General features: G+C 36.7%; 4 protein-coding genes across 4 annotated transcripts; 1 reads left to right on the top strand and 3 right to left on the bottom strand.

The window, feature by feature from the left end:
- The first annotated feature begins 94 nt into the window (after positions 1-94).
- LOC105386015 (adenine phosphoribosyltransferase) lies at positions 95-1,992 on the top strand. The gene is made up of 3 exons (XM_038111104.2): positions 95-410; positions 624-861; positions 1,138-1,992. The coding sequence occupies exons 1-3, from the start codon at positions 322-324 to the stop codon at positions 1,360-1,362; spliced, it is 552 nt and encodes a 183-aa protein (XP_037967032.2). The 5' UTR covers positions 95-321; the 3' UTR covers positions 1,363-1,992.
- Positions 1,810-4,932, bottom strand: LOC105386014 (mucin-5AC). Its single transcript, XM_038111087.2, has one exon. The coding sequence runs from the start codon at positions 4,656-4,658 to the stop codon at positions 2,382-2,384; it is 2,277 nt and encodes a 758-aa protein (XP_037967015.2). The 5' UTR covers positions 4,659-4,932; the 3' UTR covers positions 1,810-2,381.
- A 2,340-nt stretch (positions 4,933-7,272) lies between these two features.
- Positions 7,273-13,594, bottom strand: LOC105386017 (golgin subfamily A member 6-like protein 4). The gene is made up of 12 exons (XM_048631420.1): positions 13,488-13,594; positions 13,071-13,222; positions 12,377-12,457; positions 11,732-11,896; positions 11,066-11,228; positions 10,582-10,762; positions 10,014-10,201; positions 9,537-9,695; positions 8,920-9,000; positions 8,189-8,317; positions 7,654-7,745; positions 7,273-7,464 (listed from the first exon to the last, which is right to left on the bottom strand). Exons 1-12 carry the CDS (start codon positions 13,563-13,565, stop codon positions 7,368-7,370), a joined length of 1,566 nt encoding a protein of 521 aa, XP_048487377.1. The 5' UTR covers positions 13,566-13,594; the 3' UTR covers positions 7,273-7,367.
- Positions 13,595-15,424: 1,830 nt separating this feature from the next.
- On the bottom strand, positions 15,425-24,313 carry LOC105385187. Its single transcript, XM_048631164.1, has 13 exons — positions 24,075-24,313; positions 23,463-23,606; positions 22,263-22,829; positions 21,596-22,080; positions 21,018-21,163; positions 20,457-20,613; positions 19,970-20,016; positions 19,533-19,625; positions 19,003-19,097; positions 18,107-18,202; positions 17,369-17,481; positions 16,276-16,408; positions 15,425-15,617 (listed from the first exon to the last, which is right to left on the bottom strand). Exons 1-13 carry the CDS (start codon positions 24,174-24,176, stop codon positions 15,456-15,458), a joined length of 2,340 nt encoding a protein of 779 aa, XP_048487121.1. The 5' UTR covers positions 24,177-24,313; the 3' UTR covers positions 15,425-15,455.
- Positions 24,314-25,083: the final 770 nt, after the last annotated feature.

Here is a 25,083-nt window from a genome sequence, read left to right as displayed (position 1 = left end):
ATTTTGACACATTTGACAGAAGAATGTCACCATTAAATTCTCTTTGAATGTCACTTTGACAATGACATTGACAAACACATGACAAATGTGACATTCCGTTCGTATCGTAATGTTATAATTTTTCAATATTTACGATTTTAATAATATTTACTATAAAATCACTACCGCTATTATCTTATCAAATACATACCTACTATTTAATCTAATTCTTTTCCTAGCAACATAAATTGAATGAGTTAATCTTCCAGTAAAGTGCGGTCATATGTTAGGTTATAAAATATTAGCAATAAAGACTGAAAAACAATTATAAAAGTACATAAAATGGGTGACGATTACCAGAATAAAATAGCTAAACTTAAGGGCCAAATTAAGAGCTATCCAGATTTTCCCAAACCGGGAATATTGTTCTGGTAAGAAAATCATATCAATTATAAATAGGTTAGGTTTGAAAAATTAGGCAATTTTGTCATGCTATCCTTTTACAATATCAACACAAAGTTTTGTAGTAGAATTATTTCCTATCTGGTGATGAGTTTAACTACTTATAGGAGGTACACAAGTATTCCTACATACTCACCCAAGCTCTAAGATTATTACAATTCTGTTTAACTTATGCATTCCAGGGACATCTTCTCAGCTATATCAGACGGCCAGACATGCACATTGCTACAAGGGCTCCTTGTAGAAACCATTCGTAGGGAGTTCCCCGACATACAAGCTGTGGTCGGGTTGGAGAGCCGAGGGTTCCTCTTCTCATTTGCCGTGGCTGCTGAGCTCGGTATCGGCTGTGTGCCCGTGAGGAAGAGGGGAAAGCTGCCCGGGGAAGTCATCGCTTATGAGTACAAGCTGGAGTATGGAACTGTGAGTGTTGTTTTGAATAAACCTTTGATATAATATTGTGATAGTGGGACCATTATTAATGGAAGGCCTACATACCTAGCATGGGGCACAAGAAGCTTATAACAAGAGTAGTAAAAGTTTTGATTCACAGTCCCTCACTGTGCTATGTATGCTGCTATAGATTTTGAAGGTTATTTAGTATTGTGTTGCATACCTAAAATACATCAACCTTATCCAAAGAAAAAACTCATAAAAACAAAATAAAAACTAACAATATAATCATTTCCCAAATTCCAGGACATCCTAGAAATCCAGAAAGACTCAGTCAAGCCTGGCCTCAAGTGCCTCATCATTGATGACCTGCTCGCTACCGGGGGCACAGTGAATGCGGCAGCTAACTTGCTCCAGAGCTGTGGAGCTGAGGTCTCTGGGACCCTGGTGGTCATCGAGCTGGAAGCCCTCAATGGCAGGAATAAGGTACCTAAAGGTGTTAAGTTACATTCCTTGATTCAGTATGCCTAGTTTTTTTGTAAGAAAGTACAGAATGCTATATATATACTTGCCAGTTGACTTTTTACGGTTAATATTTTAAGTACAAATAATATTAATAATATTTCACCTATTTTATATGTAGAGCTTACAAAGGGTTTGTAAGAATCTAAGGGATTTATAAATTGCCAGTAACACATTAGTTTTGACCATATAAAAAATACTTTTCGAGAAATTAATTACTTACCAAAGTTATAAATATTCATTTCCATGATTTTGAAAGACATAAATTTAATATAAGAGATTTTGTGCCTGTGCACTGTGTGATAAAAACATGTTTTCACAGTCTCAGAATAGAATGTACGTTTAGATTGAAAATCTCAAGTACAAAAGCAATATGTGATAAAATACTTTTTATATAATTATGTTACATTTTAAATGTTCCTTTATTTTCATAGATAGGGAGTTATAAAGGACACGTTATATGATAAATTACTATATTTAGGCACTTTCATTTGTTTATACTATTTATATTAAAGATGGCAAATAAGTAATATAATAAGTTAAAGACATTGTGATCCATTCCTTTTACAGTAAGTGTTTCATTGTATTTCTATGTGTTTTACAAGAAATGTTCTTGCAATAAACTTTACATAACTAATATTCAGGTGTTTAAATTACTTATTGTTGTAGCAAATAAATAGGAATAAAACTGAGCAATTATTGCTTTTGTTTTACTACTAGGAGTATAGAGACAGAGCTAGGGTTAGAGCGAGATAACATTTGGGTCAGTCCACTATTTTCATACGTTTCTTAATCATCATTATGATGGCTAGTGGCACTACAAATAATATAAGTTATTACAACACAGTATATTTACCGAAAAACTCAGGCATATTCAACCAGGAGGTAGAAATACTGAGTTCCAAGATATATCTTTCTGATAAACTGTACACGAACCTATGTGCAATTTGTGCAGATTTAAATTATACGAGAATCAAGTAAGTATACATAATATCAAATACATATAATAAATATCTAAGTTAACATTTTTACTGCAAAGATACGATTGGTTTCAACTCGGCTCCGGTTTTTGTAGCGGTTGCCTTATCGTGAGCCGCATTTTTCACTTCATCAACTGTTTTGGACTCAGACTTTTCCATTTTGTCTTCTTTTGTTTCCTTTGGGTTGTTTTCTTTTGTGTCTTTATGTTTATCGTCCTTAGTATCTCTCTTGTGTTCGGAATGTTTAGTAGTGCTTTCTAGTTTAGCATTTCCTGATGGAGTTTGAGGTCGAGATAAATAAGGATATGGCTTAGTATTCTCAATGTCATCTTTTGTTTTTTGACCATTCTTGTTCAAATTCATAGCGTCATTCTTTACATCGTGAGTGGATTCTGGGGCATCAGGTTTTAAATCTGAACCGATTGCTTTAGTTTTCGCATCTTTATTACGTGTCATTATTGAAGTAAGTTGAGCCTCAAAATCGAAGTCGTCAATTACAGGTGCAGGTCCATATGGGTTTAGATCTTTTTCGGAGATTCCTGTGGCCTTTGGCATGCTTTTGTTTTTGTCTTCGTTCATTTTGTGTTCAACATCATGTTTTGTTGTGCTATCAGATTTCATATCAACTTTTGGTAAATCTGATGTTTTAATATTATCTTTGTTAAGTTTATGATCAATATTTTCATGTTTCTTTGCCGCTTCAGTTGTGAAATCTGTTACGCTACCTTTCACCAATTTGTCTGATGTTTCTTTCGTGTCTCTTTTATGGTCAGTGCTGTGTTTTGTAGTAGATTCACTATGAACAGTTACAGGTGTTGTGTTGGCACTATCCAGATTAGTTTTTGGTACGCTTGTAGAAGCTAACAGATTTATTGGAGCTATTATAGGTATGTCAGTAAGGCTTTTAGCTGCAGTTTCATTCAATTTGGCATCTTTAGCTTCTAGACCCTTTCCATTTTTAATTTCAGGTAATTTTACGGCTTTGTCAGCAGCTTCTTTCGTGTCTCTTTTGTGGTCAGCGCTGTGCTTGGTCGAAGTATCAGGAGTTACACCTACTGGATGAGGTGATGTTTTGGTGGCATCCATATTCGTTTTTGGTGCTTCTGTAGATTCTAAAGTTATTGGGTTTGCTGCTGGTATATCAGTAGGGGTTTTAGCTTCAGAATCGTTTATTTTTGCATCTTTAGCATCAAGGCTCTTTTCATTCTTATAAACAGGAAGTTTTACCGCTTTATCTGTGGCTTCTTTTGTATCTCTTTTATGGTCAGCACTATGTTTTGTTGTGGCTTCATCGGAAAAACTAACAGGTGTTGTCTTAGCAGCATCCATATTAGTTTTTGGTTCATTCGTTGATGCTAAATGAGTTGCTGGTGTTACAATGGATGCGTCGGTAAGGATTTTCACTCCAGTATCATTTCCTTTGGCATCTTTAGGTTCAAGGTTCATGTCACTCTTAACAGCACTAATTTTCACTGGTTTTTCGGTAGCTTCTTTTGTATCTCTTTTATGGTCTGCGTTGTGTTTTGTCGTAGCTTCGGGAGTTAGAGCCGTTGTTGTATGTGGTGTTGTTTTGGCAGAATCCAATTTAGTTTTCGGGGCGTCGGCAGTATTTGACGACGGTATTTCAGCGAAGCTTTTTGCATCAGGCTCAATTGATTTTGCATCTTTAGTGTCTGCTGCATTCTTGTTGTTCTTAGGAGCGGGAGTGGATGACGCATGTTCTTTATCGCTATCCTTAACACCAGCTACAGGCGGACTTGGCTCAGCCTTGATAGCATCCCTCGTATTTCTGGACGAATGTTCCGGATATTTTCTTGAACTTTCAGTAGTTGACGACGTAGACAAAACCGGAATATGTCCATGGCTCTTCGTATCATCCAAGTTTGTTCTAGCTTGCTTAAAGTTCGGAAAATCTTGTCCAACAATACTGGGATGTTTGTTTTCTTGATTACCTTTAGCACCTTCGGTTGTGCTGATGCCTCTTGTAGACTGTTCTTCTTCAAACACTTGCACTAGGAATTTGTATCCTCGCAAAACTGTGGGACTCTTTAATTCAATCGTCACATCTTTAAGTCCAACCCCGCCGTCAGTAATCTTCGCTTCTCCATCCTTCTCTGGCCTTAAATCTGTTATGTCAATCTTGCTGATGACTTTGTTTTCAGTTGCATTGACAACAATAGTATCAATTTGTCGCCAGATGGCTGGACTTGCCTCGACTGTGATGTTGTAAATAAGAAGGCCTCTGTCTCCTTGTCCTAAGGTTAAGTCGTTGCTGCTAGCGGAAGCAACTATTGTTAGAAGCACAATAAATTTCGTATGCTCCATTATGAGTGTGATGTGTGACTGAATGAATTTTAGTTAGCATAGGTTTATATACTTGAAGAAATCCATAGAATAAGTAGTAATTCTTTTCAATGTTAAAGACTATCCTTAGGCTATATGACTATCATAATAAGAACTATAATTGCGTAACTTCATGGATAATTGAGTCATATGTTTGTTGTGTTGGGTTTTTATGATTTTATTCTTACAGGAAAAATATAGGTAAGTACCTAAGTACCAGCTGTACAGTCATCATGAAAACTGTATTTAGTACTTTAATACACATTGTGATGATAGGGTATTTTGGTGTGTAACAAGACTTTAGATAAATTAAAAAGGTTAAGTAAAATTTACCAAGTACCCTTATTTAATAAAGGCATATTAGTTTTTCCACTCCTTTTATGAATTTAATTAATTAAACAGACTTTAATTACAGAAATAAAACAGCCATTTTGGTTCACAAGAACCTACTACTACCTACCTACATAAATATGACCTTTTCTCTCGACTGTACTTCTGTTCAATTTATCAGCTGATCTTACTTCCAGTTGCCTCTCTGAACACGTTTGTCGTAAAAATTCGGAAGACAGATAGTTATCTACTATAAGAGCACATCTAAGGAAAACTAAATGTTTCGGTGAGGACAATGATGTTATCAAAAAGTTTTTTTCAAGGTGAGTAAGATGTAGTGAGGTAGGTAGGTACATTATGTATCAAGTTACTTTAGGTATAGTTAGTATTTTTTAGTACTTATTTATATTATGATGTGTAAGAAGCAACCGGCACCGGCTGCAGAAAAAGTAAAGAAAATGGCTTTAAAATCACTTTAATTTAGTAACATTCCGGTATTTTCCAGGCTTTTAAGTGACAATGTGATAAACCGGGTAACATCACAACACTGTTAAAATAGGGAAAAGCTACACTTTAATAGCAAAAACTAATTCCTTAATAAATACGATCTGTAATCAACTCCAATTCATAATCTTCTTGTAATTCTTTTTTCCGAGAATCAAACACATTTTTACTTGAGTTATGTTTAGCCTTCAGTCCATTAGTGTCTTCAGTGGTTGAAGGCTCTTCATTTGTCCCTCTTGAATCATGGAATACACACCCGAATAATTTACACCAGTTTACAGTAGTTTTGGGTACTTTTGTAACACTATTTGATGTTGAAGTTGTAGGAGATCGGGATGCTATAGAAAATAGTGTTTCATTTGTTTTCGCTGAAGATGTATTAACACTTGGAGATGTTGTAGAAGGTATTCTAGTTGCAGTAGATGGTAGTTTCGTTGTAGAGATTGTTTCACTGTTTGTAGTCGAAGAAACATGAGGTTTCGATGTTGAAGACACTGTTGTAGATGGCATTTTAGTTGTAGTAGATGCTTCTTTAGTTGTAGAAGAAATAGTCACACTATTTGAAGTCAAAGAGTCAGGAGCTTTCGATGTTGAAAGGACTGGTAATCTTGTAGCAATAGCATTGCCGGGTTTCCTCGTAGTAACAAAGCTTGGAATCGCAGTCTTATTAACAGCGTAAACTTTCACTGAAAAACTGTATCCTCGGAAAATAGACGGACTTTCCAAATGGATGGTCACATTGTTGAAATTAATGCCTCCATCTATAACTGAAGCCACGCCATCTTTATTAGGTCGATGGTCTTCTACTACAATCTTGTTTACAATATTTCTCTTTGCGTCAACAAACACTTTTTCTTCTCTGGTCCATAAAGCTGGATTAGCTTCGAATGTCTCGTTAAATATCAATTTACCACCCCATTTTTCACCGAGGTACAAATCGTTGCACGAAACTGTAGTAGTTAAAATGACGAGAAATAATATTTTTATTAACACCATGATGTTTGGGTGTAATGTTTGACTGAATGAATTTTGGGTAAGTACGTTGGATTTTATATTGGCTTAGCTTTAGTCATTGCTGATATGTGTGTCCCGATAGGTAGGTAGGTAGATATTGTGGTAAAAGGTACTCATGTCTCATTTCATGACTTCATAAATATAATAATACTATGCGTAATCCTACAGAATAAGTATACAGGTAGTATTACACAATGATATAAAATATTATGTTATGATAAATAAAATATTATGAATGTCACAAAACTACAAATCAAAGTCGATACAATAGAACCTTGCCATTTTTCCTCAAGCCATTATTAAATAAAATTCATGTTAGAACGTAACAACATTAAATAATTCAAGCTTTAAAATAACAATTAAGTAGTAGAAAACGATGAGGACCAAAAATCTCAAACTTTGGGTCCTGCTAAAATCAGAAAAGTGATAAAGTACCTACGCCGAATGGGATTGAGCTCGACATTCTGGCCAATGGGAGATTTTCAACCATAGACAAACAACTATAGATTATCGATGACTTCATACTCAACAGCACTGCATTTATTTTAGATGCCGGCTATCTATAAGTAGTTGAATATCTCCCATTATCGTACTACCACTTTTGGAAACTAGAGAAAAGAAAACCTAGTTATTTACAAACCATAGGATATAGAAAAAAACATCTTAATTAATTTTGAGCGAATTTTCTAATGCAGTAGAGCGATAGTAGTTCGAAATCGGGTCAGCATAGAATTTCACCCATACGGTAGGTACCTTATACACTCACTAGTCACAAGCAATGAAAATGACACTGGACCTTTTCATAGCTAGTGAGTATAATATCAAACCCCCCCAATCTTCCATCTACTTGCACCAGTCAGGCTTTCCACAGGGACAGTCAGTGATCTTCGCTTGTAGCATCGGCCGCACGAACGGGTGCACGTGTTCACTGAAGAATGGACTGTGGGACAAAGGTCGAGGTTAGAAAAAGACCGGGAATGTAGGTAAGGTAAGTAAGTATATTATAATGCATGGGGTTAGCTAGTCTAAGGTCTATCTTATCAAAATTTTATACCTATTATACAGAATGTTGCAAAAGCGGTATAGTAAGCCAAAATTGGGTTAACCTGAATATTAAAAAAAGACTCACCGCTTCAACATCCTCTGTATCTCAGCCTCGTATTCTTTGGTGGCCATCTTGCATTTCTCAACCTGTGACAACTCTTCCTGTTTGGCTCGCAACTGAAATGTATAAAGAGTATCATAATTTATACAGTAAGTACTTATGTATAAATAACATTAATATACAGGGCGATGCCAAAGGCATAAGTATATAGTAAGCCGAAAGAGTCTCATTCATGGATTTCAAAAAAGTCGTAGAATAAAAGTGGTTTAGAATGACCCTAGCCCTAGAGTCTCCGTCTTTCGGCTTAAATCTTATACTACTTTTGTAAAAACCTGTAAAATACGTGTACAAAGGGTGGACTTATAGCTAAAATCGTTTTTACCAGTCAACCCCCAAGAGGATACCTACCTGTTACGGGTTGGTCTTACCATGGGTTCATGACTGCAACACCAAAGGTAACTAACTAACTAATAGGCAATACAATATAGTAGGTATATATTCACTTGCCGACACAAAGTCCACTGATAAAATTCCACCCTCCATAACATACTCTACTTACCTTCAACAGCTGGTTGTACTTGATTTGTTCTACCAAGTGTCCTTGATGTATTTTGTTAGCGTTATTGCTCTTCCGCTTATAATCGGTCAGTTCGTCCAACTGTCGGGACAGTTGCTTGAAGTATTCGTTCTGTTTGGAAAAAATATGCATTTTTAGGGATAAATTTTATTTTTTGGTGCAGAAAATATTTGATTGTTTACGCAAACGAAAAATTAAGTATGTGTAGTTAAGAAATCATCATCATCAGCCTATAGCAGTCCACTGCTGTACGTAGGCCTCTCCCAAAGTACGCCACTGGATGCGATCTTTAGCTTTCCGCATCCAATCATACCCAGCCACCTTTCGCAAGTCGTCCCCCATCTAGCCGGAGGGCGTCCCACACTACGTTTGCCAAGTCGCGGCCTCCACTCCAGAACACGTTTACCCCATCGGTCATCGGTTCTTCGACAAGCTTACTAACTCGGTGAGTAGTTAAGAAATAGCATAATATTATTAAATGTGATAAGTAGTACCTACTGTTAGTAATCAATAACAAATTACTGATTCACAGGTGATAAATAATATACATAGGTACTTTTTTGCCATTATTCATGACTACGATTACACAAAACATAAATGACAAAGTATTGCAATTGTTACTTATTTGTGAATCGGTCAACTTGCGCTCGGCAATATCATTGAATATTTTTTTACTGTCTGTGTCAGTTTATGATAAAACATTAATTATTTACCTCTTCGTCCAATTTCTTCTTCAGCCGTTGTTTAGCTTCACATTTCTCTTTAATTTGTTCTACAATAGTCTTGCGGCAGTCCTGGAAATAATTAGTCTTTCAGAAACCAGACCCCTTAGCATGAATTTTCATCGTGTACGTGAAGTAAAATTACTAGATGAATTTGGTAGGAAAATTTTAGTTCTGTCTGGTACTAGTTTATAGTCTGTAGTTCTGCTACCGACCGCCAGGGGCGCTGTTCATATTTTCATACAAAATTACTGTCTGGAGTGTCTGTGGTATAAGGGTAAAAATAATGGATGGATATTCAAGAATTATTACCAACGACATATTTCATTTCATTTACAAGCCTTGAATATGAGATATTAGGAACCACACCAGAAGGAACTAACTATATTTTCTTAGTTCCTACTCAGAAACTTCTACAAACCTTTCGATTAAGATTTCATTTTACCAGGGTAGCAGATTCACTAAAGAAGTATAACCGACCTTATGAAACTCTTTAACCCAATGTACGGATTAACATATTTATCGAAGAAGTAGAGTAGAAACCACAACCTTTCCATTTCAATTTCATTGTACCAGGGTAGCATATTCACTGAAGAAGTATAACCAACCTTATGCAACTCATTAGCCCATCGTTGGTACTTGCACCGTTGTTCTATCTGCCTCAGCGTCGCCGCGTCGCTTTCAGTCACTTTGTCTGAAGCTTGCTCCAGTAGTAGTAGGTCTTTCTTCAGCTGTGTCATGCGACGGTTGCATTCTACTAGCTCTTTCTGTTGGGTAATAGTTAAAAATAATAATAAATTGGTTAAATAGGTAGGTACCTGTAGTTTTTCAGTTTATTCGTTACAATCAAATCTAACTATAAAATACGAGGTGGGTGACTATGTGAAGTGATAAATTTTGGACCTTTCAATCAACATTTGTCTCAAAAGTACCAAGGCAACATAACTCAAAAGATCTCTTTATTCTTCATCAGGCTGTATTGTTAAAAACCCCATAAGTTATCTTCTTATACATATACATAAATTAAAATTTTCATTCAACATTTCCATCAAAAGTACCAAGGCAACATAAACCTCAACACCAACCTCTTTAATCTTCATCAACTCCAGTTTAGCCGTATCATCGGCTTTCCCCTGACTAGATAAAGCGTCCCAGGTCTGATTGATGAGGTCTTGTTCTAACTTCTGTTTGGCTCTGAGGGCCGCATTCTCTTCGTTGGTTTGCTTCTGTTCTTGGGCTGCTTCTATGCGATTCAATTCTCGTTGTTTTTCGGCTGAAATGTGGTAGAAAGGCAAATATTATTGTAGTAGAAATAAAAGGGGGGTTGCTAAGTGTTGTGTGACTCAGAGGGACAACTTTTGTTTTATAAAACGTTTGTATAAAGCTGCGTACAGACCGGCCAAACGAACGCCAACGAACGGGTTTCGATCACCGTGTATGATAAATATCCATCGTTGAGCGTTCGTTAGGCATTCGTTGGGCCAGTCTGTACGCAGCATAACAGCGATAGAAAATATTGCTTTTCTATAGAAACTTTGTTGGTCAAATGATAGTTTTAGGATAGGCAGATTTTTCACGGATTTCCCAAAGTCGTACAAAAGCTGTTCTTGCTACTTTCGGCTTATAATATCCCTTTTATAGTGTTACACTTACCTTGTTCTTGTTCCATATTCTCCTTATCCCAAACACTCCTCAGCCACTTGGTCTCCTCTATCAATCGTTCTCTCTCTATCTCCCGTAGTCTCTCTCTTTCTCTCTTCTGTTGCTCGGAGTGTAGCGCGCATGCATAGTCTTGGCGTTTGCGTTCTATGGCGTCGTGTTCTAAACGGGCGGCCTGTGGGTAGAATGTGAAAATTGGGTAAGGTAAAAACCTTTTTATACTAGGCCTACAAATGCACCAATTTTACCACAACCTAACCTAATCAACGTTAAAAATTCCCGAAATTCAGCACTAAAAGTAGCATTACTTTAAATTATGTTATGAAATCTACGCCAATAATAGTTATCATGTATTGCCTGCGGCTTAAAGTTAGTCATAATAATAGCATATGAAAGCGTCCAGCATATGAAAATATCACCATCAAAATGTCTTCAAAAAAGTTCATTATTGCTTTCAGTGAACCAAGGCATAACTAACCAAAGCTTCACTCTCCTTCATGGTCAGTTCATGCCACATCATGTCAAACTCTCTCTCGGCCTCTCTTCTCGCCTCTTTCTCTCTCATTTGATACAGTTGTATCTCTTGGGTCTCTATAGCTCGCTGCTTTACTAGGAGAGGCGTTAGGTGCGTGCATTTTGTGCTGAAATTTTGGAGAAACAACATAAATTAACAGTTAGTAATCAAGTCATGGCTCTCGGGTAGGCATAGGTGCATTGATGCACCCATTTTTAAGTAAGTAGGTGTTACATATGTTAGTCCTTGGCCGCTAAGAATTATAAACCCGAGAACAATAGTTTACGTTTTCTATCATACTGTTGCTCTTCTGGAAAAAGTTCTTACTTACCATGAATCTTTTGTCAGAAAATGATTTTTTACAAACTCTAAGACAGGTTTTAAACATAGACACATATACCTATAGGAGTGCATAGTTGAATTCCTATGGACATTCTATAAGAAAATAAATATACATATTTTATGAAATTTCATGATAGATTCCGCTAGAGGCGCCACTTTGTATGCGAGAAAAAGTTATACAGGGTGTTGCGGGGTGACTCAGGGAGGCATTCCGAACCACTTTTGTGCTACAAGTTTTGGAAATTCGCCCTGTATAACTTAGTGGTAAGTAACTTCTATGATACTCACAGAGGTGTATCCTTATACTTCTCCTCATGTTCCTTCTGTCTCTTAGCGAGTAAGTAGGCGAGCCTGTCTTCTTTCTCTTTCCACGCTAGTTCAGCTCCAGACTGCACTTGGACCACGAATTTACGGATGTTGTCTTCTTCTTCTTTAGTTAGGAGATCCGATAGTCTGAAAATTATGAATTTCATATTTGGTAATTTTGTAGGTAGGTCTATCCACCACTTCTCATTCAAAAACGGCGATACGGCTCGCGACTTATCACATGAGGACAAATTTACAGCGAAAAGCGGGTAACTTGCTTGCGAGTCACCTCTGACTACCCCCTACGAAGATTACAGACCTGAGCATATTATGTAAGAATGTAGGTATTTATGTGTGTATGTATCTACTACCCACCACCGCCCAGTCTTGGAGGTGGCCTATGATGTGCAGTGAACCAAGTAGGTATAACGTGATTTCTACAACTTTCGTTTTAAAAGTCAAGCAGAATCGAATCTCAATAGCAAAAATTCTGTCTCATCTTTCTGTAGCCTATTTACCTAATAACATACTTATGATAAGTAATCAAATAAGTTTTTATCATTTCCACTAAGAAATCAGTAAAGAATATTGATGTTCTATTCAGTCATAATTCAAATTATAAATTACCTGGCTCGTTTCTTGTTCAAGTCGTCTTGATAGGAAGCCATGGCCAGGTCCACACGCTGGGCGACTTTTTTGATAAGGGATCTGAAAATACAAATGTAGGTACTTTAGGGAAATTTGTGTTTGATATATGCCTAGAAAATGTAATATGTTTTTCTTAAACGATCAAGCATTGAAAATCGACACAAATTGATATGTCGCGAAGCTAGTGCAACTAGTTACCGCTAGGTGGCGACTCTCTCGCACCATATTAATTCGCCTCTAGTCGCCCGCCTCCTATTGGTATCGTACGTATTTTAAACCAAACAGATTTTCATAAATGTATGGTGAAACGGCGGCGGTAGTTCCGATGAAGCGGACGCACTTGTGTGAATCTCTACAGGGTGTTGCAAAAAGGGTATACCCGAAGCTGAAATCAGAATTTCATAATTCGTGAAAAAAATATTTCATTTTCCATAGAAACTAAGTTGGTCACGTGACTTTTTACTATGAAGAATGATTTATTTTTTTCGCGAATTTTGAAATTCTGATTTTAGATTCGGGCCTAGATATAACATGCTGCACATGCTGGTTTCGGCTTAGTATACGCTTTTTGCAACACCTGTATACAAAGAATACCGAATGCGATGCGTCCGTTGCGTACGTACGATACAGAAATGTTAACGCTTAACTAAAAACACACAGAAAGATACTTTACTTGCGATCGCATCGTATAAAGAAGTTGCTCTGCTGTTGGTCTCTTTCTTCCGTCTTGTTCAGGTCATCTCCCCGTCTCTCTTCCTCTTCTGAGGCCCGAAGTTTAGCGATGTACTGGTTGTAGTGAGCTGTTGCACGGTTTGTGCGGGACGTCTGAAGATAAATGGTTATGGTAAGTGTTTCTAATATAACGCAAAAAGTTTCTATAGAACATCTATGTTACTCTTTCACGCAAAAATAAGTGAACTGACGTTGATATATAGGTACATTTGGTAAGTACTTATGTAATACATACCCAGGATCTTCGACCAAAAGGATACATACTCATAGTTAGGCTACTTTCTGTCCCGGAATTTCCGGAATGAAATGCCTAACTGTGAGCTAAATATTTGGACAAACTCTAATTAGGTTTACTTACATAATAAATTTCTCCAGGTTTTACTCCAAATCCTTCCAAAGGAGTTTTTTGTCTTTTAAACGTTGGATCACACATCATAAATGGTGCACCCAAGAATTGATTTTTAGCACAATGATAAGCCGTATATAGATTTCCTTTCAAAGAAAGGATGAAATGCAAATTACTTAGGTAGTTTAATAAATTTTAAACAATATAGATTTATTTTAATGTTACAAATCAACAATAACAAAACTCATCGAAAGACTTGTCAATCGCCAGACATAGATTAATAGGAAGAAACCATAGACAGCAGCCGAGTATTGCACAAAGTTAAAGTATTTCATATTCTGAGAAAGAAAATGCATTTTTAACAATGTGCAGAGTTTTCAACACTAGAACTAGAAAGGGTACCTTACTACCTTACTAACTGATAGTAGAGTATTTTATCATCGCTTACTACACCACTTTTGAAATACACTATGCATGGCATAATAGACCATGACTATAGAGTCATAGAGTTAGTTACATAGGTATAAAGGTATAGGTACAAAGTCCTTGCCCATGGTCTAATAATAATAGACCATGACTCTATATAACTACCCATGGTCTAATTATTATTATACCCATAATTATTAACTACCAATAGCTAAGACTACACTCACTTGCTATTTATACGTACAGCAAACCAAAAATACACATAAAAACCGAGTTTGATGAAACATTTATTTAAACTTTGAATCAACCTTAAAATTAACAACATGAGATCAAAAAATATAATCAACCAAAATGTCGATATGTTTTATCAAACTAGAAAGTACAAATCAACTACAAGAGCATCTTAAACATTTATAAATTATTCCCTCAAGAAAAATGACCAATTGTCCACTTTAGAATCTTATTCTAAATCATCTCACAACTGTGTAACAAGTCTAATAAACATTTGGTATCAAATTAAAAACTAACAAATCTCACTCTTACGTTCTATTAAATATTTTTCCTATACTATCGAGATCCATTTTGAGATTCTACTCAAATACGAAACTAGAAAGATTATAATTAACAGGAATGCGAAAACTCAGTGAGTACATTATTTTAGTCTTTTCATGATTGAATTTGTACTTACGAGTACACTAGAGTTAGTCTACAATTTTAGTATATTAAAATAAACTTAGTATAGCTAAGGAATTAAGGGTTGTACCCGGTAATTCAGTCTTTTACTAATACCACTGAATAATAATTGCAACGTTAAACTAGACTTATTTGTAAGAACCTAGTAACTAATGCTCAGTTTCACATTTGAGTAAATCTACCTAAGTATGAACTTAAGACCTTCTCAATGATAGTCCAGCCAATCACAGCGCTGCATTCCATACTCAAACTCTACTTATCTTGACGTTCTCAATTGTGAAACTGACAGCATGTTACCTAGCAGTTCACTGACTTAACTTTTTATTATAACATTAATAAGGCACTTTTGATAATAATCTTGATATAAGTAATATTAGGTCAGACTTTATAATACTGATTAGTAGTGATTACGTTATGTATGTTCTTATAATTAGTCAAAGGAATCTTAAAATTAAATAAATATAATAAAAAAATCAACGATAGAAAAACAATAACGCCTCTACAAACATAATTTTGATACCTACACTTTGTAGGACATTTTAAAATATAATCTTACCATTTTATAACATTTTAAACTCTTATGTCTTTACTGTCTGTGTTATAAAGATGCAATGTAAATAAAGAGTATTTATATTCCAACTTTCCTTAAGTATCCTATCCTATTTATTTATTTCCTTAGGTTTCAACTTAGTGCATGCAGATTTACAGATCAACATATTAGTGGTAATAGCCAGTTACAAGTAACATTAAAATAGTGAGATCTGCAATAGTTATCACATCACTTATTACACTCGCTAAGGAATCAAATATTTTTTACCATCTTCAAAAAGTCTTACTAAAATAGATAACAAAAATCTTCTTTTACATAAAAAAAACAATTTTAATCTTAACAAAAACCGTGATGTGGATATCATCCAACACTGGATGACCACAAACGGCTCTGTTGGAATCTGATACTTGTTGAGAGCCGATAAGGTCCACATTGGCACTGTTAGGTAGCAGGTCCAAATCGGATAGTTTTACCTGAAAGTGAGATGCAATACGTAATCACTCATACAAAGACACACAATAAAAACGAATACACAAAAATATTTTGCAATCTGACACAATTTATTGAGAAAGCTATATGTAGATCGTATCCAGTGGCGTGTTTTGGGAGAGGCCTACGTCCAGCAGTGGACTGATAAAGGCTGGTGATGATGACATAATATACGGTATAAGAAACAATATTAAAATCCCAGCGTCACATAAGTAAGAGCAGGAAACACGATTAGGCCACAATACGAATAGCAAGAAAACTCGAGTCTATCCTCGATTTCGTATTGTTTCTTTTTGGCGTTATACCCAGTATACCTTTGTGCCTATACTTGACTAAACTAACTATTCCGCCTATTTCTATGTTTAAGGTTTGTTAGTTTGATAAAATACCTACAAGATACATAAGTGTGAAGCTACTTAAAACCTAGACATATAACCGGACTGGGGGGCCAGAATTGTCACCGAATCGGTGCCCATTGATGGACGTCGGCGTCTTGGAAGACGCAGACGGAGATGGCGGGACGACCTCGACAGGTTTTTACCTCAATGGCCGAAAGAAGCACAGGATCGGGAACGGTGGTCACTTTACAAGGAGGCCTTTGCTCAGCAGCGGGAAACACACATGGTACATAAAAAAACTTACCCTCAAACATCCATAGTCCACGCGGCTCGGCCTAGTCAGTGTTGGCACCACTCTGGCCCAAGAGAAGGGTTCCCCGGTCACCTTGTTGTATATTGTCACGGTGCCCACTTCCGGGGTGTCTGGCTCTGATATGCTCTGAAATGAGATGGGGAGTAATGTGAAATGGTATGAAAGTGGTGATAATTGTGTAGATTGTAGGTATGTGCAACATTCGATAATATGAATTTACTCCTAGACAACACAGGAATAAAGATACTGAGTCTGAAATACGTCAATATGAAATCTACATAAATCTGTGATGATTACAAGACACTAGATAAGTATAACATTCGATTATATGAATTTTACTCTTAACTCGACATAGGACGAAAGTTCCTCTGTGAGGCAAAACATTAGACAAGTGTGACATTCGTAAACATAAATGTATTCCCCGATTCTACACACGTTGCTCAGAGAAACAAGGTAGGTGCAACATTCGTCATGATAATTTTATTCGTATTCAATCCACCTAGCACAAGTGCGTTATTCGCCAATATTCAATCCTCTCTGTATAATCTACTCTGTCTGAGCCGACAGTGAAGGGCACGTGCCATTCCGTGCTAGTACCATACTAGAGACATACTAGACACCTCTCTGTATGACCGACGACGACGACCGAATGGCGTAGTGGTTAGTGACCCTGACTACTGAGCCGAAGGTCCCGGGTTCGAGTCCCGGCTGTGGCAGATATTTGTTTAAAGACAGACATTTGTACTCGGGTCTTGGGTGTTGATATTTATGTTTAGTATCTATGTATTTGTGTAGATATATCAGCTGTCCGACACCCATAACACAGGTTCTGCCTAGCTTGGGGTCGGATGGCCGTGTGTGAGATGTCCCCACATATTTATATTTATTTATTTAACTCACAGCAAGGAAGGCGCAAGAGAGGAAGACCAAGAAAGACGTGGCTTGATTGCGTGAAAGAAAATATGAGAGAGTGTGGAGTGAATGAGGATATGACAGAGGATAGGGTAAAATGGCGTGACATGACCAACAAAGCCGACCCTAAATAAGGATAAGGCAAGGAAGAAGAAGAAGAAGAACTCACAGCTAGTGTGACGAAGGCGGTGCCTCACGGCGGATCACGCGGGACGTCATGGCGCCGACAGTGAAGGGCACGTGCCATTCCGTGGACGAGAATGAGAGGATCTCGGGTTGGTGCTCCTGTGGATAGATAGATGAAATATTGTTTATTTGTACACAGTGTACACAAGTACACACACATAAAATAAACTTACATAACTTGAATACTAACACATAGGTATGTACAAAAATTTTGAGTTAGTTTGCTGAAGTTTATGAGGTGTGAAGGAAGAGGAAATAGGAATGAAGTAGATTTTGTGTGGGTAAAAATTTAATAGGCAAATGGTGGTAAATAAATGGGAAAAGTTAGACATACGAGTTTAATAACAATGAGCTGGTTCTTTATCCGCAAGGGTAATTAAGGCATATAGGCATAAGGCAATACACATGACGTTTTTGAGGTGTGAAGAAAGAGGAAATAATGAAGTAGATAGTGTGATTATAAATGGAACAGGCAAATGTTGGTAAATAAGTGGTAGAAGATAGACGTATAGATACGAATTTTATAAGTATGAGCTGGTTCTTTATCCACTAGGGACAAGGGTTATAGGGTTAATTTTATTAACTTAATCCCTGCCGTAACAAAAAATAGGCTACTTTTCATGCCAGGATTCCCACAAAAACCTTTGTAAAAGCGAAACTTGCTGGAAACGATAGTAGTTTAAAATATTAGTGTGACAAATAAATGTTTCTTTATCTTTATTACCTTCCTAATATGTGGCTCCAAAACCACACTGGGCCCGGTCCACGCGCAGAGCAGACATTGAGTCTGAACATCCATCTCTAGCCGTTCCATGTAGTCCTGGTACAAACAACTTTTTGTAAAAGACCCGCAAAAATTTGATCTGTTTTCATGTCGTTAAGAAAAATTCAAAAAAAAACTTTTATTAAGTAATTCATAAAAATTAATGTAAATTTTGTTTTTGTTAAATGTTTAGTTTTAACTTGTATAAATTTGGTATTAAGCTATATGCCGGCTATTAGTGCATAAGTTTTGCTCGATTATGTTGTAAATGCTGTGTTTTTCTGTAATTGGATGCCCACTGTGGCATGTATTGTAATGTTTTCTTTTTATAATAAATAAATAAATAAACAAATATTACTATTAGTGGAATGTTAATAATAAAGGCCTCTCTTTGGTAGGGACGCTCTGACGGATAGGTACAGCAAGTTAGTGTAGAAACGGAACTTTTATTTTTTTCTAGCGGCCCTACTGACGTCTATAGCAAAGCTACTTGGGTGGACACGTATTGGGAAAAGTGGCGCCATTTCTACTCTTTCTTGCCAAGCAGTATATTTTAGAAAACGATAGAGCATAGCTAGAATTTCAATATGATTTATGACAGTTTTCACTTAAGTCTGTTTTTAATCTCAGATACTAAATTGTCAGATTCTGAACGGTTCATCAACAGTCGATGGTCCCGCCAATAGACCGATATACCTACGTCACAATCGCGAGAAAATCGACTGTTGATGAACCGTTCAGAATCTGGATTAAGTATTGAATGTAAGAATACTGCTGTATTCTTTTGTTGTCTAGCAGTTTTAACAGTAAAGTAAACAGTGTCATCATGCAATGATGATGATGATGATGATACTCACAGTATCCTGACTGATGAGTTCAAGCGCGTCATCCATGTCGGGCGAGCCGGAGCCGGCCGGCGGTCGAACCTGGGACGACGACGAGAGAGTGGTGTCTGTAATGAACAGATGATTTAAACTAGATAGATAGATGAATACTATTTATTGCACATAGCGTTGAGAATTGATATTCGTTGCAGTTATGCTGCTACCCCACTTGGCTATTCGTATTTGCCAAAACTGCCATGTGTGGTCAGTATATTCGCCTAACTTATTGCCTAATTTTCCTACAAGATGCCCATTTGGCAAATGCAGCCAATGGAACTTGCAAATAAGAATAGCCAATCGAGGTGCCAGAATTAGATTTTTATCTTCAATAGCGCTATGTAGGATTTCATAGATTTGTCGATTTCCATAAATTTTTGCTGTTTCTTGTGTTTTGAGTGCCATCTGTTGGTTACCATCTGTACTTAGTGGCTAATATAAGTGGAAAATCCCATGCAATCTAAGCGTTTGTAGTAGGTAGAGTTATACAACAGAAATGCTTTTACCTTGTGTCTGTCGAATCACATTGGTATTGAACCGTGGTTCAGGCTCGTATTGCCGCATGTAGTTGTAAGCTGCGTTGTTAACCACCTCGTACGCTGGGAAATATTTATAAAACAATATTGATTATGGATCACAATATACGTAAATTAAAATTACGGAAAAAATACTAGATTTAACATAGGCTTCTTTTTATCCCGGAACTTCCACAGAAAACCATAAAAGTGAGAGAACCTTAATGAAAAAGAACTTTTGAAGGAAATGCGAAGATACGAACGATAGTTAGTTTGTTGCGCAAAAACCCATGACTGTGTTATCACGGTTTTGTGTGTCTTTAGAAAACCATAGAATGCCTTCAAACTCGATGGACAAGCGTAATAAAAGTAGCTATAGGTATCATAAATAATAAGCAAAAAGTAGAATATGTGCAAACAAAACTTACAAGGAACAGAATATTGCATGTTAGTTGAAGCGGTGCATTGCGCCTTTCTGTAAGCAAGTGCGGAACAAGCAAGAAGCGTTAGGAGCAATGAAGGTGAAAATAATGTTTAGTTGGCATTTGAGGGGGAAATTTGTCAGTGAACCACCCGTAGGATATAGGAATAGTCGATATGAACAAAAACAGGTTTAGAATTTGTTCATTGGCAAAATTCATGGATATAGGTATTGAAGTGTGTTTTTTTATGTATTGGCTAACGTAATTATTGTCGAGGTCCATAAGAAACATGTAAATAAATAAGATTAGTAATGCAGCGCTTAAAATACGTAATGCTTATAAGACAGAAGTAGAAAATGAAATACGTAACTTAGCTTAATTATTTTTTCAACTTAATTTAAGGTGACCCTACGGAAGCTTCAAATACAAAATTCATGATTCATTCACACACATACACAAAGACACGCCAAACTTATAACAGCTTAATACTCACGCAGTGGCAACGACAGGTGTACTAAACACACACTTAGTGTTGCTGGTAGTGGGCACTGGTACCAGGGGAGCATGGTATAGGAACTGGTTCTTGATGTTGTATATAGTTTCCAGCATGGGCGTCGGTTGTGAAGGCTCGTAGGTTGCGTAGCTTGGCACTGGAATGGGAAAGAACATGACATTATGAACTGATTTTGTATAAGGCTGCGTTCCTAGTAGTTTAAATCTAGGGACACAGTAACAAAAAAAAACTTAATCCAACACACAATTTCGTTATGATACCTACTTTCCGCTAAGAGCCTTATAGTTTGCATTTTGCAATAACTAAAATGTTAAAGTTTTCTTTCTAACCTCAGCATACATTTTAAGCCTAAAGTTTCATTTAGTTCCCGTCAGAGGCGCCACTTTGTATGTGACAAAATATAAGTAATATTTTTATCCTTTTCGCAATACTTATGAAACTACCTAGGTACACCTAAATTTTTTTGAACCACACCACCCAGCATACTGAAACCACAAATAGTCGCTATAATAGTAAGAAAAAGCAAATAAATCAACTTACTCGGCTCAGCCTCCGCATTAAACCCCACATAAATCGGCTGGGTCACCTCGGAGAAGTTGCTGAAAACCTCGTGTATCCTGGGCAGGCTCTCTTCTACAACCTTCACTGACTCGCGCTTGTAGCCGATGGCTGATATCCTTCTGTGCCTGGGAAGTTAGATGGGAGTAGGATTAGTTGTAGTAAAAATATTGTTGATTTAATAAAGAAGGAATACGTTTGGGATGGGCTTTTTTAAGGAGAAGAATGGACATTATTTGAAGGTTTTTATACCATTCCATACTCCATGCTAATCTCTCGTTCCAAACATCTGAACTAATTAGTTAGTGCTTACAGTATTTTTAAGTTTTCTCTTTATATGAACTAATGGTGCTACAGAGCCAGATTCGAATCCTGTTAGATTTTTCTTAAAACAAAGGTAAGTATTTTATCTCAGCAGTGCGATTCATAGCGATGTATCCAATACCTACCCCCTGCAATATTGGAACTAAAATTGTATATAACACTGGCGAAAAGTGGGTGTAGAAATCTATTGTGTACGCCACACGGGAAATTGAAATTAAAAAATTAAATCAGATTACCTCACTTGTTCCGCCCGTATCTTCTTATGACAGTACTGTGAATACACACTGTTCAATTCTTCTGTCGCATCCAACTGATAGTTCACCATCGAAACAGGAGTCTCAAACTCATATGCCATCGTTGAATTAGTCTCCGTATGTGTAAACGTATTTTCAGCCATTGTTGTTTTAGATAACACATCTGTGTTTATGTACCGTTTACAAAACTGATTGTTCAAAGACATATTGTCAATGTTTGTGTTGATTATGTCTTGAATCGTCGCATCGAAGTTTGTAGTCAGCATTCGGTTGCTATTGTTATAGTTGTTGTTGGAAGGTTTTTGGACTAGAGCATTGATTTTTGAGATGGTTCCATCGCGGTTGCGTATTCCTAAGCCACTTTGGATATATTCGTATGTGGTTTTGGGTGGTTCTGGTTGGTTGATTGGGTAGATACCGCTTAGAGTCCGCTTGCGTTTAGCAGGGGTTGGTAAGGGTGACATAGCCTGGAAAGGAAAAGATTTTTATAAGTATAGTCAGTTTATACATAAATATAAAAATTCAATTTGCTGAAGAACTAATAACCATTGGGAATATTGGGATAGACGAGTTTTCAAGTAGACTATTAACAGACAAATAGCTATTCACTAGAACTTAGTGAATCAGCATAAAAAAGTTCACAACTTACCACACTAGATGTCAGCATTGGCATGATTTGAGCTCTGCAGTCATTGGCCGAAGCTACATCAATCTTCTGGATCAACCTTTGCGGCGAATTGCCTGACAGAATCGATGGTCTATGTCTCACAATGCAATTCTTTTGTACATTCAGTACCGACTGGTTATTCAAGATGGAATGCTGAGATTTCCTTCGGTAAACCTTCATTTCTCTTAAACCACGGCTTGAATTCTCTCTTTCCATGTTTCTCCCACGAATCAACCCAATCACACTATTGTTTATATTCAGAACCTCATGGTAGGAGTCCGGCTTCTTAAACTTGCAAATAGGGTAGGTTCTGTTCCGTAAAACCCGGTCACACTCTGGCTTTTTCGGTGGGATATAAGCCTTTGTGGTAGAATTTGTATGTGTGTTGGTAGGTTCGGTAGTTTTTGTGCTGATGTAGGTGGATGTTCGGTTTTGGTTGCTTCTTCTCATGATGGGGCTGCATCGCACGATGATTGGTCCGGCGCGTCTTGGGGTAGCTGTGATTGGTGGAGACCGAATGTGTTCACTTGTTGATGATATTTCTTCTCCCTGTAATATGATTGGTTTATTTAAAAAAATACGTATTATTCCTTTCTCTATTTTTATAGGGTTTGAAGTGAACTATTCTATTCTAAAATATCTACAACTGATACTGATGCTAATGGTCTTAAATTAGCAGACTAATAGCATTTTTTTAAGTAATATTATGTTTCTTCATAAGTCACTTATCTATGGTTGGTTCTTTTCTTGTAGTCTCACCATGACTTTGGGTTGCCAGGACAAAAAAGTTTTGAGTTAATTCCTTGAATTTCACTTAGTCTTTCATATTTCATATGTCTTAGTGAAAGGAATTTTGTTGCAATGGTAATAGAAATAACTCTACAACATACTTACACAACAGTCCACATCCAGTAGCCCTGGCTAACTCTATCAAACTTGGGCTAACAACTTTTTAATTTAAAAAACATTAAATATTTTCCTAACCACTTGATATACTTAAGTTACTGGAATAATATTAAAGTTTTCATACTTTACACAAACTTTCAGTTCTTGCATAAAATGCAGATCCTGAAAATGTTTGTAGACTACACTACACATACTTAACTACAAACTTGGCTATGCAGGGCACGCCCTAAAAAGCAGGGCTTCCTGACCTGCACACAAACAAACACACACACATACCTGCAGTCGCATCCGGCGCACGCCTCTCCGTTTCCTGACCTGTGCTAGCTGCAGGCGCTCACGCTTCACCTGGTTAATGATCAGATCCACTTCATGCTCCGTGCCGAAGAGACGGGTGTGGATCAGCTTTATGAGGTACACTTTCTGGGGGATTGGGAGGAAAAAATTAAGATTTTTTGTGGTTCTGCAAAATGTGGCTAGTTTAACAGACTGATGTCATTATAACCTACCTAAGTTTTATAAGGATTCAATGTAGATTGACATGGAACATTAGGTGCTATAACAGTGCTACAGTATGTGTATAATTAACTATAATTGTAGACTTTATAATGTGATTGAGTTTATTTTGAGTAAGTTAGGTAAGTAGTAGGTACAAAGTTTATTTTTTCATTGAAAGTACTTAGTCAAGTACCCAACATGTGGCATCAATGGCATCACAACACCATCATCAATCATCAGCATCACATTCACTGCTAGACAGAAGCCAGCCCTAAGGCCCCTAAGGCAGGAGTCGACTTACCTGATCCATCCACCCACTGCTAGCTATACATAGCAAAAGCATTTTGATTGGTCAGCAAGTGTGACGCTGTAGTGAAATCTCCAATAGCTTACCTTTACATTGGATGGCAATGCCATAGATTTGGCCCGTTGCTGTAGGTATCTGTAGGAGCAGTTTTCCAGCCTGCTCAGCTCAGATTCATCAGTACTTTCCATGTTTTTAACACTTTTCTTTCACATGTACCGGAAAAAAATATGCTACGAAAACACGTGCTGTGGACCTTGCCGGCAATCGCAGTTGGGCTACTACATAACCAATTCTAAAAATATAATGTTACCCTCGATTGTTAACTTTTCTTAATTAGTTTATCATGTGAACATTATTAATTAAACAAACTTCAAGAAAAACGGAACAAAAAACTTTAGCAAAAGAAAACTTTCGGTTTTTTTTTAAGTTGCGTTTTGTTTGTTTTTACCGAAAAAATATGATGTGAGCTTCAGTATAAGTATGTTTATTTTAACTACTGCTAAAATCAAAATAGTAATATTTCCTCAATTGAATATAAGAAGTAGGTACCTACTTATTTAACTTTAATTTTAATTAATGATCACCATTATAATATTTGATTAAAAGTTCTTCTTTTAAACATAATATGAAATGCAAAAACAAAACGTTGAATTAAATTTTCCGGTTGGTACATAGATGGCGCTACTAGTTTCGAAGCAGCAAGATAATTTTTCGGGTTGATCCATAGATGGCGCTACTAGTTTCAAAACAGCTAGATAATTTACATTATTTCAAAAACTACCTACATGCTACCTACCAACCTACATTATCTAAATAATGCAGTAGGATTAGGGTTTTAATGAATTAAGTACTCTCGATTTATTTAAATTATTTATTGGTAACTAAAGTAGATACAATTAGGTACCTACTTAATAATATGAGTATTATTCACTATGCATGTACCTACCTACTTATTTATTTATGCGTGTGCCCTCTCAAACTTGGCAGACTTGATATCTGTTGAGCTTCGATCATCCTTTTGAATGGGTGTACTGGATTTGTACTGAAAAATAAATATGCATTAACTATAATAAAATCTACAAATAGAAAAGCAAG

This window comes from Plutella xylostella, chromosome 28 (genome assembly GCF_932276165.1).
Source record: "Plutella xylostella chromosome 28, ilPluXylo3.1, whole genome shotgun sequence".
Classification (NCBI taxonomy): domain Eukaryota; kingdom Metazoa; phylum Arthropoda; class Insecta; order Lepidoptera; family Plutellidae; genus Plutella; species Plutella xylostella.
This window is presented reverse-complemented; position numbering and strand designations above follow the sequence as displayed.